The sequence below is a fragment of the Mesoplodon mirus genome (assembly GCF_964341445.2).
Source record: "Mesoplodon mirus genome assembly, chromosome: 2".
NCBI classification, from domain to species: domain Eukaryota; kingdom Metazoa; phylum Chordata; class Mammalia; order Artiodactyla; family Ziphiidae; genus Mesoplodon; species Mesoplodon mirus.
In genome coordinates, this window is record NC_138977.1 from 13,030,922 (window position 1) to 13,047,868 (window position 16,947).

At 43.3% G+C, this 16,947-nt stretch overlaps 1 protein-coding gene across 1 annotated transcript in view; it reads left to right on the plus strand.

Annotated features, from left to right (window-relative positions):
* TBC1D9 (TBC1 domain family member 9) overlaps positions 1–16,947 on the plus strand; it is a 101,153-nt gene that overhangs the window by 42,931 nt on the left and 41,275 nt on the right. Inside the window, exons 2-3 of the mRNA XM_082644927.1 lie at positions 2,277–2,387; positions 14,334–14,452. Of these exons, the coding sequence (XP_082501053.1) occupies positions 2,277–2,387; positions 14,334–14,452 (230 nt within the window). The remainder of the gene's footprint in view (positions 1–2,276; positions 2,388–14,333; positions 14,453–16,947) is intronic.

Genomic DNA, 16,947 nt, shown 5'->3' on the forward strand with positions numbered 1-16,947 from the left:
TCCAGTTTAGCTAGCACTCTTCTGCTTTCCCTATTAATACACTCTACCATCTGCAGATAATTGAAGAGTAATTAGAGGTCTTTCCGGTAAATCCGAGTCACCGTATACAAAACAAAAATGCACACGCGTGTGGTATTATATGGAAGACGACTCCTTGGAAAACTCTGAAGACTCTAAATATTTGATTTTTTGATGTATTTCATACAGGCCAGAGCAAACAAATGAATTCATTTACCCTTTAGCGAAAGTTTGTTTTTCCTGGAGTATGCAGGTCAGTTAATGGTCGCTGTGGTCTGCCGTGAACCTAAGTGGATTCCTGGCCTTGGACAAAGACCAAAAGGACAACTATAGGGCTGCCCCATGTTAACCTTCCCTAGGCTTCTTGCTTAACCCCAGGTTCGGGAAGGCAAGTGCTATTACAACCACTTTACAAATGAGGAAATGAAATCCACGAGAAGTTAAATGGCCTGTCCACGTGCCCCAGACCTGGTCATAACAGAGTCAGAGCCAGGACGGAGCTGTGGCAGAGCAAGGGAGGCGGGGGCCTTTACCTCCCCCCTCCCGGCCTCAGCTACCATCAGTTCCATACCAAAGCCATCCTTAGTAACCATGCAATCTAAGTAAAAGTAAAATTAAAGAAGGGAGGGTCTTGGCATGTTCTAGAGAGGTTGCCTAACCCCTCCTTCCAACCAGCCTCTTGCCCCCAAACCTTACTGTATTCAGTCTTTAAGAACAATCTTGTGGGACTTCCCTAGTGGTCCAGTAGTTACCTCTGTGCTTCTACTTCAGGGGCGGGCATGGGTTGGATCCCTGGTCAGGGAACTAAGATCCCACATGGCGCACGGCATGGCCAAAACAAAACAAAAGAAATCAGCAACAACAAAAAATCTTGTAATCATCATATCATTTCCATTTTACATCATATCATTTTCCATTTTGTGAACACCAAGACATTGGAAAAAAATGTCCTAAGATTATTCAACTAGCCACAGTTCCTAACTGGTCCTTCTGAGTCCAAACCCTGCTCTATGCTGGGTTGCATCTGACTTTAGAGGAATTACGGGCATTTACTTTATGGAAATCTTTTAGATTCATCCTGCCAAGCAAGGAATCCTGTTTATTTGACTTTGTAGAATTTGTGTGTGTGTGTGTGTGTATCCGTGTAATTTTAGAATAGTATAGAAAATGTTTGGTGTCTAATCCCAGCTTGGTGCAGATAAAGGAGGCACACCTTCCTGGAGGGGGGATGTTGGCTGAAAGGTGGTTATAAGAGAATTTGCACTCCTGGCAAGAGAAGGCACTGCCTCTTCTTAAGTGAGCATCAGTACACTGGACATTTGTATTTCTCACCCATAAATTGCTAAGATCGTTTGTTGAATGTTCCAGCTTGCCTCGACTTGGATGATGTGAGTGAGTTTCCCCCAGGACCTGGCAAGATCACTGAGGTTGCCAACCTGAAGAACTCAACTTCGTGCTACCACAGTACCATTCCTGATCCTCAGCCTAATTACTACATCTTTGCAGAGCTGAGTGTAGACCAGGCTTCAAGCATCTCTGCTTATAACGATTGACGTGACAAATGGCAAAGGACTCTGCCGTTGTGATGGCGAAATGCTTGTTTCACAGCCCCGTTCACTTCTAAATGCAGCCCTAAAATACTGCTTGGCCCTCTCCCCTACTGGATTATAAATGCCTTAGGGACTCTGTCTTATTCAACTTCGTGCCCACAGGGTTTGCCTTGAACAGAGTAGGCAGTTATTGTTTGCTGAGCTGAACTGTACCTTCTCAATACAAAAGAAAAGTGAGGCGCACGAGAATAGTACATGGGGCAGCCTGGTACACGGACTCAGATGTACGTCACTGGTACCTGTGGCTTTGTCAAGTTACTCAAATTAAGGATTTGTTTCTAGGATGCTAAAGGGGAGAAAATAATACACATTGGGTGTAATGTAGGTAAAGCAGAGACCCCAGGATATCAGTGCTTAATACCTTATTTTTTTTATTTAATACTACCGTGTGCCAGGGACTGAGCTAGGAGCTTTGCTGGTTTTGCTTCTGACACCAGTGCTCTTTTAGCTTGTGCAGTGTCTCTTGGAGGTGGGTGGAGCAAGTAACGTAGAGTCACCATCATCACGTCTGAGAGGAAAGTTTTGTCCGGGTGGGATGCGGTGGGAGAGGGCTTGTTGGCAGGTCCCCCGGAAGGGGAGTGTCCACGCTGCTGCCTCTGGGGATTTAGAGGAAACCCTTACTCATTTCTTCCCCTTTTCTGCCCTCAGGCCTCCTGGTGGGCACCCTTGATGTCGTGTTGGACTCCAGTGCCCGGGTTTCTCCTTACCGCATCCTGTACCAGACTCCAGATTCTTTGGTCTATTGGACCATCGCCTGTGGTAAGTGCAGTGTTTGGAAATATGGAAAAAAGTTATGATTAACAACTTTCTGTCAGAAGGGAAGGAACATTTAATTGTGAGATGCAATCACTTCGTATTTTAGGGTAAGTAACCCTAGCCATTTCGACAGATGAACCCTAAACCTCAGTGCTTAACACAATAAAGGTTTCTTTCTAACTCTGGTGAAGTCTTGTTTGGGTCCTGTGGCCATCTCCATCTGCAGTAACACCCTCTAGAACACAAAGGCTCCAAGGTCAACTTACGAGGAACGTGCGGGAGGTGGAGGCACACCTGTGTTTCACTTGCTTGACCCAGAAGTGCCACCACTTCCACTCACACCCCATTGGCTAGAACTAGTCACATGGTCCCAGCCTGTCTTCAGGGAAGCTGGGAAATGATGGAGTCCTGGGTGGACTAAGTAATACTTACTTACCCCAGTGCAGTCCTTCCTACTGAGTAGGGATTGTTTATTTCTCCTGGTGATAACCTGTAACAATGTGCTGGGATGGTGGTAAACAGCCATGCTGTTCTTGGATCTCTCACAAGAACCACCAGTCCAAAGTGGCTAAGATTTTTTTAGTTATTTGTTTGCATGTGGCTTTTCAAATAACCATAGGAAGAGCAAGGGCACTGAACACTTACCTTTTTTCTTTTCATTTTTTCGCCTCCACTTGATTTTTTTTTAATTAATAGATGTTATTCTTTAGAACAGTTTTAGATTTACAGGAAAGTTGAACAGATAGTTTGGAAAGCAGCCAAATACCCTCCACATACATAGTTTCCCCTATGATTAACACCTTAGGACGGAACATTTGTTCCAATGAACAAATGAACCAATATGAATACATGGTTACTAGAGTCCTTAATTTATTTAGATTTCCTTAGTTTTTACCTGATGTCCTTTTTCTGTTCCAGGATCCCAGTCAGTGTACCATTTTATATTTAGTTGATGTATCTCTTTAATCTCCTCTTGGCTGTAGAAGTTACTCAGACTTTCCTTGTTTTTGATGACTCTGCCACTTCTGAAGGATAACGGTCAGGTATATTGTAGAATGTCCCTCTGTTGGAATTTGTCTGATGTTTTTCTCATGATTAGGCTGTGGTGATGTATTTTTATGAGGAAAATCACAGAGATAAAGTGCTGTTTTCATCAGGTTATGTCAAGCAAGGCCACATACTGTCCAGATGATTGATGACTGATGATGTTTTTGATCACCTGGCTGGAGTAGTGCTTTTCAGCTTTCTCCACTGTCAAGTTACTCTTTCCTTCCCCTTCCCACACTGTCCTCCTTGGAAGAAAGTCACCGTGCACAGCCCACATTTACAGAGTGGGGAGTTTTAACTTATTCAATTATTTTTATCACTGTGGACTCATGAATATTTACTTTGTACTTTGGGTTACAATCCAATACAACTTTATTTTGTTGCTCAAATTATTCCAGCTTTGGCCATTGGGAGCTCTTTCAGCTGACTTTATTCAGTTTTTAAATTGATCTCTGCTTGGTAGGAAGTGTTGTGCTGGGATCTAAAGGTATAAAGATAATTAGATCTGGCCCCTGCTTTTGAGAATACAAGGAAATACTCAGTTCTAGCCCAGTGTGAACAAGCACCATACAGTGCCATTGGATGGTGAGGCTTCCAACTAAAGACAGGAATCTTGGCCGGCCTTCTACAAGGGTAGGGGGAATTATGTGGGTGTGATTTTAGGCTGCTGGAAGGCTCTGGTGCCCTAGCAATGCACCCTCAAGGATTTAGTAGCACCGAAATTCTAACATTGTAGTTGTATCCCTTTAAAGTTATTCTGGTTCAGATGCAAATAGCTCCATGAGAAACAATGAAATGAATCAGCATTTATGCATTCCACTGAATGAAGGAATGGCATCTGGAGTGGGCAGGGAGAAAACCACCCAGGAGTGAAGGGAATAAAGGATAAAGGAAGAGAGAGGCTGGGACCCTGAGGAAGACAGACTTATCAGTGTAACCCCATATAAGATAGAGTTCCAGCCTTCTGTGCGGTTCATTCAACACAAAGGGAAACACCCAATAGCTACTGTAGAAGGGGAGGTGCCCTGTGGAAGTTGGTTGGGAAAATGTCACCTTTAGTTGGCGAACAATGTAGAATGGTGTTAAAATAGACAGGGGAGCCAGCAAGTGAAGAAAGAGAAAGGAGATTAGAAATCAGGCAGAACCACCAACCCCTGGACTTAATGAGGGTTTGACACTTTCACTCACCTTCCAGCACTTTCATCGCTTGTGCCTGGAGGCTTTTGAGAACCTGTGCAGCCTGGAGGACCTCAGAGCCCTCGGGTCTCCTGGCCTACCCAGGTCAATGCACGTGTATGGGGCTGTGACAAGCTGGTTTCTATCTGTGACTCTATTTTTTTCCACCCCCTCAGCCCATCCTTTTTTGCTCCCCTGTTACCTGACGTCACTACTCTTCACTTTGTTTCTGGGGCTTTGCCATTCTACTGTCGACTTTAAAAAGTACGCAGTGTGAGTGTTGCGAGTTAAGTTTTATTGGGGGCAAAATGAGGACTCTAGCCCGGGAGACAGCATTTCAGATAGCTCTGAGAAAATGCTCCAAAGAGGCAGGGGGGAAGGTCAGTCAAGATGTGATTTTTGTGAAGGGGGAGTCCATGCAATCCACACATATTTTTTTGCAGAAGGTTTCTGCTAGTCACCAGGAGCAGACGTCACCATGAAGGATTTTAGTGGTTTTCTAGATTTGAGGAGCTGCAAGAATTGGGCTCATAAAATCAGCTCCTGAAAATATCTATCGGAAGACCTGTTCTGCCAGTTTTTCCCAGAGCACAGAGTGCCTACTTTCTGGTCTCCACCCTGAACTCCTTTCATAGGGTGTTGAAAGTCAGCAGATGCAGTAGCAAAGGATTTAATACTTGTAGAGGTGGATGGCAAGTGCCAGTGGCCAGTACCAATTTGTAGTTGGCAGAAGCTCTACAAGAGCCAGGCAGAGGCTCCTGTGAAAGCTCCTGTGGGGAAGAGCCCAGAGTTACCAAGCCGAGTTATTCCTGAGTTATCTGCCAAGCCAAGGCTAAGGGACACTGGGCAGTAATTGCTGATGTCATAATTTATACCTCAAAGACATGTACTTTTGTTTTCCCAGCAAGTGATGTCTACCACAAGTGCATGATCTCATTATAATAAACCCAGAGCGGTTTTAGCTTTTGTATATATATTGATTACACGTAGAGACAGCTCCAGACTTTCCTTGTAGAAGACACCACGGAAGTGACAACCACTGTGAAAGTCCCATTCACCCACTAATTGTTCCTTCTTATCGATGTCTCTCTGAAACCCAAGTGCCTGGGTCCCTTTCATGAGAAGATTTTAAGAGCGCAAGCTGCTACCTTAAAAAGGATTCTTTGATAGGCTGACCTTTCGGTGTGTAATTCTAAATGTTGTTTTTTTGTAAACTACAAAGTTGGGATTTGGTGGGACAGTATGGCAAGGGCTTTGTAATTTGCTCTAGTTTCATGAATCATTGCTGTAAGAGAAGCTCCAGCAGAAAATTGGATGTCCAACTCACTGCCCTGTAGAATCCATAGCTTTGCAAAACCTTTGTTTTATGCCATGGGCCTTGTGAATCTTTGCTTTGTGTAAATTGAACTAAGGGCACATCTACCATCAATGTCTTCGCCTAGGCCACTTTCTGTATGAGAACAGTAGTCTGAGTGGTAAGTCCTAGTCGTATGATTGCCTTAGACTTGAGCCACATGAAGCCAGGCAGGACCTAGTTTTGGACCTAGTCTAACTTACTCCCAATATAGTAATCACCCAGCCCTTAACAGTAGGAACCATACAGAAAGAAGAGGGGAACAAAAAACAAGAGTTCTTTGGTGAAACATTATTTTCAGATACTTCTTTTTATTATCTTCTATCATCTGTATCCAGATTGGCTTGAAGAAATTGATTTTTATGTTTCTTTGGCACTGAGACCTTTAATTGGGAAGGGGAGCCCAATCCCTGCCTAAGTAATGACTCTTTCTTTGCACTGCTACCCAAAATGAAGCCATCGGTCTCTTTGGTGGATATTCCATTGTGCCATCAATTCCAGCCTACGGACTTGCATTTTCTTCAGTGGTTTGTGCGGTAAAGTATCAGTTGTGCCATTTCTTTCTTTTATTTTTTTTTAATTTTTAATTTAATTTAACTTATTTATTTTTGGCCAGGCCACACAGCCTGCGGGATCTTAGTTCCCCGACCAGGGATCGAACCCACGGCAACGAAAGCACTGAGTCTGGAAACCACTGGACTGCCAGGGAATTCCCTGCCATTTCTAAGAACATAAAGGAAGTAGTACCATAGGAATTGGTCCAGTTGGCTTTGCTGAGCTGCTTATACTCTGATAATTCTGCCTCTCTCCCACCAGTAATTGACTATTTCACAGCTGTGCTCTCACGAGGGCACTAGACAGCTGCAGGCGTTCCCCCAACAGCTGGTGAAAACCAGCTGGCATTGGTACCCCAGAGGCAGGAGAGAGCCCAGTCCTTTGCACCCCTTGAGCTTCAAGGTACTTAAGTAGACAGCAACCCATTTGGCTCTCCCCATTAGAAGAACTGGAAGGTTCAAACAATAAGAAGGGTTATATAGCCTCATGAGAATATGGGCACATAGAAATGCAGGTAGTTCCAAGGACATAAAGGGCTCTGGGACAGAAGAGTTACAGTTGGAAAGATAGAAGGAAATGTTGACAGTTCCCTCTGGATACATCTGACCTTCCAACAGGACTGATAAAGGCAGTGGGGTGGAGGGTGTGTGCTTGATGGACAACTCACTGATAACACAGCCCTGAATGGTACCTCGATTCCCCTGCCCATTGATTAATTTCCCTTTTCTTCACCATCTTAGAACCTCATCTGGGCCTAGATAGGCATTCATTTTCAGAACTGAAAGATAGATTAGCCACCACCTTGTCCAACACTCAGATTGTGATTGGGTACAGGGGCAAAGCGAAGTGCCCAAGTTCACATTGCTAGTTATAGCCAGTTAGTGCAGGGCTGAGATCAAGTTCTCAGGCCTCCCCACGCCCAGCCCAGTCCTTTTTAAGCGGCACCGTGCTGGCTTTTATGATTAAACATTCTTTTAGTTGGCAGCTGGTAAGACCATGAGTTTAATGAAAGGTTGCTAGTTAAACATTAAACATTCTTTTAGTTGGCAGCTGGTAAGACCATGAGTTTAATGAAAGGTTGCTAGTTGGTTCTGCTTCTGCTGTTTCTCTACACTAGATAGCGAAATGGTGGGTGATTTAGTTGCCTTCCACATGAGACATACCTAATGTAGAGGTTGGTCAGTGTTTTTTCATTCTTTCTTGGTCTGTGTACCTCAAGAACTGTTCTTGTATCCTTGGGAACACAGCAGCATAAAAAAAAAAAAGTGCTTTTTTCTTTAAGCAATCATGTTTATTGCAGGAAATTAGAAAATGTAGATAAGCAAAGAAAATAAAATATTAAAAAATAATAATACCACATTATAAATCTTCACCTTCCAGACTTTATATATATGTGTGTGTGTCTATACAGATATATGTCTGTACACATATATATATGTGTCTGTATATACACATATATGTATAGACTTTCTATGTCAAGAAATATATGTCTATAATGTCAATTTTAATAGGTAGATAATATTTTACTGTGTTTATAATGTAATTAATCTAACTTATGTGCTATTTTTTGGAAATCTAAGGTTTTTTTCCCCTAATGTTAACTGCATTTTGAAAAAAACCTTAGTGAATATCCTCTGAACAAAATATTTCCACATTACTTTAATTATCACCTTAGGATAAATTTATAGAAGTAGATATGCTGAGTCAAAGAATATGCATGTGTGTGAGCCTTTTAGTGTCATTAGCCTGACTGCCCTCCAGAAAGATAGCCATTTACATTCTGTCCATCAGGGTAGGAGAGGACCTTGGTATTTAAGTAAAGTAAACAAAATAACGACATCAACCACCAATTCTTACTGCCAAGTTTGGATGAGTTACCTGGGCCTCTCTTTTCTCAAAGTAATTATAAAGCTATGAGCATCCTGTTATGACCTGTAAGAGATTATAAGCAGAGTTATGTAAGAAGCTTTTAATAGCTACACAAGGATTGTTCAAGTAAAGGCCTGCTTTACTTCAATCATATCTACGCTTTTCAATCAAAATATAATAGTGTCAGGGCCAGAGAGATCTGTGCTGAACATATGGTCGTCTGGCAACAGTTCAGCAACTGGTTTCTTAGTGCTCTGACCTCAGAAGTTAGAAATGTCTTCGGCATCACATTTCAAGAGGAGATCTTTGTGTCCTGTTGCTTATGATGATAATAGCAAAGTAACTGTTTATTTAGTGCTTTGTATGTCCCAGACCTGTGCTAAGGACTTTATGTGTATTATCTTCCTTAATCTCTAGCACAAACTGCTGTGGTAAGTAAGTGTTGTTACCTGCGTGTTACAGATGAGGAATCTGGAGCACAGAGAGGTTAAGTAACTTCTCTGTGCTCACAAAGGTAGTATGTGGCACGGTAGGATTTGAACCCAGGTGTACTTTTTTGACATCAAAGTCTGTGGTCTGAGCCATTAGGTAATATGGTCTCCCTGATAATCAGGCCCCTTATTACCACAGAGGATCTAACCTCTATGCATACTTACCACACGTCTAAAATATGTCAGGAGGGGCCACTGTGCAGCAATTAAGAGTGTAGGTTATGGAGGCAGAAAACTCTGCATTTGATTTCATAGAAACATGGAAACCTCAGTTTCCTCATCTATAAAAGGAGTGTAATTGGACCTACTTGTAGGATTGCTGTGAGCTTGTGTGTCTATAGTGAAAGCATGGCGCTGGGCCTTGGTTAAGCACGAATGAGTAATAGAAAACACTTCATTATCACTATTTAACCTGTTTAAAATTTTAGCTTTAGTTGGATGTGGATTTTTAAAACATGAATCTCCCTTTTGTTTCTAAAACTGTTCAAATCACCACATTTGGGGATGTTGTATCTCTTGCCCTCTCCAGATACAAGTCTGTCCTTTTTCTGGGTGTAGAGAGTACAATGGTGGGTTTGTAAATCCTACAGGGACAGCAGGTGTCACTCCAGTGTATTGGGTATTGCCCTTGACTTTATTTAGTATTTAAATTTCAAAATTATCATCTTTGGGGCTAAGGTTGTATGTGGCTAAGGCCATAAAATAGATGGTTCCCTTTATTTAAGTAGCTTCAAGTGCTATTTATTTGAGGACTGGATAGCTCTGGGATCCAAGCAGCCTGTTCCAGTATCTGAAAATACTGGATTGGTTGCATTTTAATCTCTGGAAGGTTTAGTGGGTTTGTTTTGCTTTGTTTTGTTTTCTGCTGTGTCACAAGAGGTTATTATTTTTGCTTGTACACTCAAATATATACCTACCTGTGTGCATACACACACTCTTGATCGGTAGGAATTTACCATCTTAGATATTCTGGAATTCAGATCTTTAAGTCAGTGCTGCAGTCCCAGGGCCAAATGTATTATTATTAATCATGCATCACAAAAAAAAATATCGACTGAATAGCTATCAGTGGGGCTGTAAGCCTTTGTTCTTAATCCTCAGGGGCCAGATACAATAGAATCAATTTTGTGGGTCCGTCTTAATGCTTCTTTCTTTTTATTTCAAGTGGACTTCATGTACTTTAAGGTACATCTCAAACCAGATGAGAAATTAGACTAGGCTGACTTAGTATTTTCCATCATCTTAGATAGTCTTTAAGTTTTGCCCAGGTATACGCACAGGGCCTGTGGCTGGTATTCTGAAAACAAAACAAAACGCAACACTGCAAATGATAAAGATTCTCATTTTTCCAAAATTAATTTCTAAATACCCTTAAGCCCCTCAAGTGTTGATCTGGTTTTTCCCACAGCAGAAAGCTTTACCTTGGATTTCCTGAAGGCGTCTCATACCCAACACAGCTTTCTTTGTTGTTTCAGCTGATTGCACAGTCGCGTCAGCTTGTTTTTCCTGCTGTATCTCTGTAAAGAGTTGACTGCCAAGTCCTTCCTTTCTCTTCTGAGCGCCTACCACATTTTGCTCAAACTGTTGGGTAAATAGACCAGCCCCCATTTCAGAGTCGTGGCAAAAGAGCTTCGTGTTATCTCACTTTACACAATAACAAAAGGAAAATTCCAGGCTCTTAAATATGGCAGCACTTGTACTTATTTTCTTGAGAAATGAAAGAGCCATTTATAAGGACCATTGAGGATCCCAACATGTTTCTTTTGGAGTTTCGCTGGTTCCTAAAGGGTGGTCCGGCCAAAGGGTCAGTGGCTCTTGAACTGTTAGCAGGACGTTTGCTCTGTGATCTCTGAGAGGTACCGTGGACTTTTTGTTTGTTCTGGGACGAGAAGTGGACACCTGCTTTCAGAGATAATTTTTACTAGATTGGCATCTTCAGAATGTGTCTTGTCTGCTGGGGGAGGGAATCCAGCCCTGCCTTGTAGGTATCCTCATGCTTCCCGTCTCCAGAGTCTGGAGCTTTGAACACCTGTCCTCATTTTTTGTGCATTTAGGAAAGTGTTCAGAGACTATGGTGCATTTGCACAGTAAATATAAATGTAAAACGTACATTTACATTTCTCTCCCTGGAAAGTATCTGTTGGGTATAGATCGGAATCCATAGTTAATTCTTGAAACTACCATTGGCTGATGGCATTTGTGTCTTCTTCTTTCCTCAGTTATGGGGCTAATGGTTCCTTATAATGGTATGCAAAGTTCTTCCTTATCTACACCCCAGTCTTCTGTAACTTTGGAATCTTAGATCTGGATATAACCAGAAGAAACCTCTGAAACCTCTTTGATAGCATAGGAGTGGTCCCAAAGCACCCAGCAATCTGAAACAGTTGAAAACCTAAAGATACTGAGCTTTGACATCCCAGCGCCTCTCCTATACATGGGAGCTGTGAGCGGCTGGTGATGACTCCCAAAGGCCAGCCTTTTCATGGGACAGTGACAAGTGTGGGAGAAGCAACAGGAGATGGAGGATAGCAGAGAAGCAGTACAACAGCAGCAGTGGGGGGAGGGGGAAGTGGTGGTAATTACCGACAGAAATGTGGGGATTTACATCCCAGGCAATGAGAAGTAGAGAAAAGAGCTGGTAGTCATGTTAGGTGGTGGCAGGTGGAGGTTGTGGAAATGACGGACAGTGGGGCAGGTGAAGAGGAGGAGGTCTTGGGGCAACAGAGAAGGCAATTGGGGAGGGGGAAACAATGTGAGTCGTAAACCTGAACTTCGATACAAGTGTGCTGAGATGGCTACTTGAAGACGGGGATCAGCCATATAGACCTTCATGTAATAACCATGAAAATCGGAGGTATGAGTGAATGTTTGTTGAATGAGTGCATGTACGCATACACCATTTCCACCATGGCTCTGTGTGTGTGTGTGTGTGTGTGTGTGTGTGTGTTGGGCGGTGATGGGGGGGTGGGCCTGTATGAATAAGCACAAAAAAAACTGAAGGCAGTGTGTGCAAAGGTGAAGGCACACCTGGTCTGCCCTGGGTCTTGTAGCCGATGGGCTTTTCTGTCCAGGATAAGCAAGGAACAGTGAGGTTGACTTGTGGTTAGATTCCACCACCAGTATAACAGGGACTGTAAGGTCAAGTACCTGGTGTGATCACCTGGTAAAGGGCAGCACATGGTGGGATACCAGTCAACAGCCAGACGGCCCCGGCTGAGCCAAGGGATGTGTGCAAACCAGCTTCTGGAAGGCACATCTGCGATCAACATAGGCAGGGGCGGAGGAGGAGCAAAATCAGAGGCTGGGAATTGTGCCCAGTGGGTCTGCAGAAGTCCTGCAGTCCCGTGGGTGGCCGGAAGTGCCTCTGTCCTGAGGTGTGAACATCTGACTGTTGCCAGTAGGTACAGATGGGATGGCGGTTGGAGGGCACGTGGCTGGCATTCACTCTGGACTGGGCTCTGTATCACAGCCAGTCACAGCTGGTGATGGGAGTGACCTGTTTACAGACAAGGAAGGGTGCAATATGCTTTAGAAAATTTTCCAATCCCTGTTTAAAATTTTAAAGTCTAAAATGTTTAAAGCTCTCTGGCTGACTCATTCCCTAAATATTCCAAATGGGCATTGTACTTTGCATCTGAACAGTGTTTTCTACTTTCCAAAGTGTATCTATAGGCATTATTCCGTGTGACTTTTTACAATATTGCTCTGATATGAGTAAGGGGTTGGGTATTTTTATCTGTCTCCATGTTACATGTAAAGAGTTTGAGACAGAGAGAGATATGAAGCAAACTGTCTAAAGACACCCCACTGGCTGGTGGCTGAGAGGGAGGGGAACCCAGGTATCCTGAGTTTTACCTCTTGCCATGACAACGTAGTACTGAGTCATTGATTGCTTTTCCACGTGGTTGACTATGGCCCTGAAAGAGTGAGCCATGGAAAGTGCCTGTGAAGAGCTCCAGACAATCTCTTCTTTCGTGTTTCCGTGGGGCTGCCTCTCCTCTCAGAAATTTGCTCTTCATGCTCTACAGAAGCATTCCATGTAGGCAGTTTTTGGTGCTTAGGCTTAAAGTAAAAGAAAATGAACGTGGGTTTGGTTTGGATTGGTTTGGTTTGGTTTGGTTTGGTTTTGCCTTTCCTCGATCAGTGGATCTGAAACCCCTCAAGCCTGCTTCTTATTCTGCAAGAGATTTTAGTTCTGTTCCTCACAGGTCTGAGTATAATTGTGGACACATTTGTATCTTCGACCTTTCCCAGTCAGGCACGAGAGTGAGATTCTGAGATAATTTGAATTGCTGGTGACGAAGAACAGAGAGAAGCCATTTTTAAGAAATCAATTAAAAGATAACTTGGGGGCTTCCCTGTGGCACAGCGGTTGAGAGTCCACCTGCCGATGCAGGGGACACGGGTTCGTGCCCCGGTCCGGGAAGATCCCACATGCCGCAGAGTGGCTGGGCCCGTGAGCCATGGCCGCTGAGCCTGCGTGTCCAGAGCCTGTGCTCCACAACGGAAGAGGCCACGACAGTCAGAGGCCCACGTACCGCGAAAAAAAAAAAAAAAAAAAAAGATAACTTGGAAATCTAAGGAGACATCTGAAGGGGTGAATCATTCTTTAATTCTGAATTTATGTATATGATATGGATGATTTCTAACACACTGTTCTTCTGCAGGATCATTAATGATCCCAGAGCAAGAAAAAAATATTTTTTTTAAAGGAAGGCAGTTTATTACAGTCTTGACAAACACGTTGTGTTGGCATCCCTGTTATGCCCTGCATTTGTGAGTAGAGAGCAGGGTGCCAGGTTATCTGTGCTACGAGGCTGAGGTTGTTTCAGTTTAGACGTTGCCAGGCGAGGTGACTTATGCTTCTGCTCTCTGATCTGGATGGAGGCTATGAGGATGACCTCATCCCATTACAATTCAGGGCAACTGTGCTGGTGACAGCCGGGCTGCTATTCCCTGGCGATGGTGCATTTTCACATCTCATTCATAATTGAAGGGAGTGAGGATCATTTTTTGCCCATTATAGGAGGTGGTTACATCAGCTCTCCTGTGACTTACCAGAGCCCTCATATTGTTGCAACTTAACAGCTGTAACCTAGTAGCCTACAAGATCTGCGTTACCCTGAAAAGTGCAGGTCCTCGGGGGAGAAAAGGGGATAGGGCTAAATCCAGAAAGTGAACAGGAGAAACGTTGCTGCCTTCTACTCTGAAAGACTGTCCAAAAAGTTTCTGGACTCACCTGATCAGCCGTGACCATAACACAGTACTTACTCTTTGGGTTTCCACATCCTTCAGCATCTTCTGTGTGTCCCTTCTGAAGGAGAGAAAGCATTTGAAGGCAGAGCTGGTGGGAACAGTGTTCTCCTTTCATGGCACTGCATATGGATGAAGTGAGCCTGGTTTTTAAAGTATCTTTTACTTGCTGACATTTATTATTATCATTTTACCTCCGTACAGGTGGTTCCAGAAAAGAAATCACCGAACACTGGGAATGGCTTGAGCAGAATCTGCTGCAGACACTTTCCATCTTTGAAAATGAGAACGATATCACTACATTTGTGAGAGGAAAAATACAGGTAGTGGTTTATTAACATGGAAACTTTTTTTTAAAAAAACCCACCTTTTCACTGGAAAGAGTTTCAAACTTACAGAAAAGTTGCAAAAATAAAATTGTATAAAATATACCTGTAGACCCTTTACCCATATTCCCCTGTTGTTAACAATTTATCCCATTTACTTTATTATTTGTAGGCTCCATTACTCTATTTTAGAGGAATTTCCCCCAGATGCTTCAGTGTGTATTTCTAAGAACAGAGCTCTTCTATTAAATAACAATACAGTGTTAGCAACAGTTATCGCCTGCAGTAAATTTAATATGAATACTATAATAGTTGGCACATATTCCAATTTTGTTAAATGACCCAGTAATGTCATGTATAGCATTTTTTTCCATTCCAGTGCAAGATCCAGCCTAGGAAGCTATTGGATTAGTTTTTTGTCTCCTTCAGTCTGGATCATTCAATTACCTTTCTTTGTCTTTTATGACATTACTGTTTCTAAGTGTATGGTTGTTTTTTTAATAGGACATTTTTCATTTGGGGTTTTGTCAGGTGCCCCTGACAAAAGATTTTGCTTCAGATTATGCATTCCTGGATGAGACACTTCGTAAGTGATCCTGTGTCCTTTCCTGAGTGTCTTTTCTGGAGGCACGTGACATCTGTCCACCACCCATTGGTGATATAAACCCGGCAAAGTGCTAGCCAATTTCTCCCCTGTAGAGTTACTAATTTTACCCTTGCAATTTTCTGTAGGAGGACACTTTAAGGTTCCACAAATATCCTGCTCTTTATCTACATTTCTCCCTTGCTTTAGCATCCATCAGCGATTTTTTTTGTTGTTGAACCAATCTTTGTTGTGATGGTTTACAAAATGACGGTTTTCCAACTGCAGTGTTCCCTCACATTTACTAGCTGGCACTTCCACTCTAAGCAAGAGCCCTCCCTCTATTTACCTTTTTATCTGTTTATTATTGATATGGACTTGTGGCTTCCTGTGCTTTTCAGTAGCTTCTGTTTCATTGCTGGGCTTATTTTGGTACTCATCCTCTCCCAGATTTGGCTAGAGCCCCTATCAATTGCCTCCTTTTCTAAGTAAGATAAAATACTGAAACATTCATTATATTTTTAAAATTAATTAATTTATTATTTTTGGCTGCATTGGGTCTTCGTTGCTGTGCGCAGGCTTTCTCTAGTTGTGGCGAGCAGGGGCTACTCTTTCTTGCGGTGCATGGGCTTCTCATTGCAGTGGCTTCTCTTGTTGCAGAGCATGGGCTCTAGGCGTGTGGGCTTCAGTAGTTGTGGCTCATGGGCTCAGTAGTTATGACACGCGGGCTTCAGAGCACAGGCTCAGTAGTCGTGGCGCACGGGCTTAGTTGCTCCGCAGCATGTGGGATCTTCCCAGACCAGGACTTGAACCTGTGTCCCCTGCATTGGCAGGCAGATTCTTAACCACAGTGCCAGCAGGGAAGCCCCCCAACTGCTACTTCTTATTAGTGGTTCTCATTCAGTCCCTTTCATCTATTCATTTATTTATTTCTTCTTTTCATTCTTACATATTTTTGGCTCCCCATCTGAAGGCACTGATAACTTTGAAATGTCACATAGGCTGTAGATGTGTGTGCCAACTGGGAAAGGTATTTCCATCCCTCTTCTCTCTGAAGTGGCTTCTTCTCCTCCTACACAGAGGTCCAGTGCCCTCATGCTGCCTCCTGGCTGTCTACAGTTCCATAGGATAGCACTCTACCAAAGCCTGCTCACCCTCAAAGCAGCTGATGTCTAAAATGGATCTCCCCTGGCCTCCATCAAAGCCAACATCTCTATTCTCTCAGTGGAGTAGCACCAAAAGTAATTAGAGGAAACAACCTTACCTTAGATACTCTCAGGGAAGTACATTGCTACTACCGATGCCAGCCATTCAATTCTCCCATATGACAGAAGAACAGGAGTCAGCAACTGGGTACTTAGTTTTCCAAGTTAGTTTTGCTAACTCAAACAATTTTAGACTTAGAAATCTGTGACTCTGCAGGACACAATAAAGACTAAGATATGGCCCCTTAAGATACATGCTAATTTGGAAAGACAACATATACCCTTTTAAACTTTTTTAAAATTTTTATTTATTTAATTTATTTATTCTTGGCTGCATTGGCTCTTCGTTGCCGCGCGCGGGCTTTCTCTACTTGCGGTGAGCGGGGGCTACTCTTCGTTGCGGTGCACGGGCTTCTCATTGCAGTGGCTTCTCTTGTTGCAGAGCACAGGCTCTAGGTGCGCGGGCTTCAGCAGTTGCGGCTCGCAGGCTCTAGAGCACTGGCTCAGTAGTTGTAGCACACAGGCTTAGCTGCTCCGCAACATGTGGGATCTTCCCGGACCAGGGCTCAAACCCGTGTCCCCTGCATTGGCAGGCGGATTCTTAACCACTGTGCCAGCAGGGAAGCCCTGGAAGGTGGATTCTTAACCCCTGGACCACCGGGGAAGTCCCTCATTGAGTTTTTGAGAAAGGCAGACATTGGTTG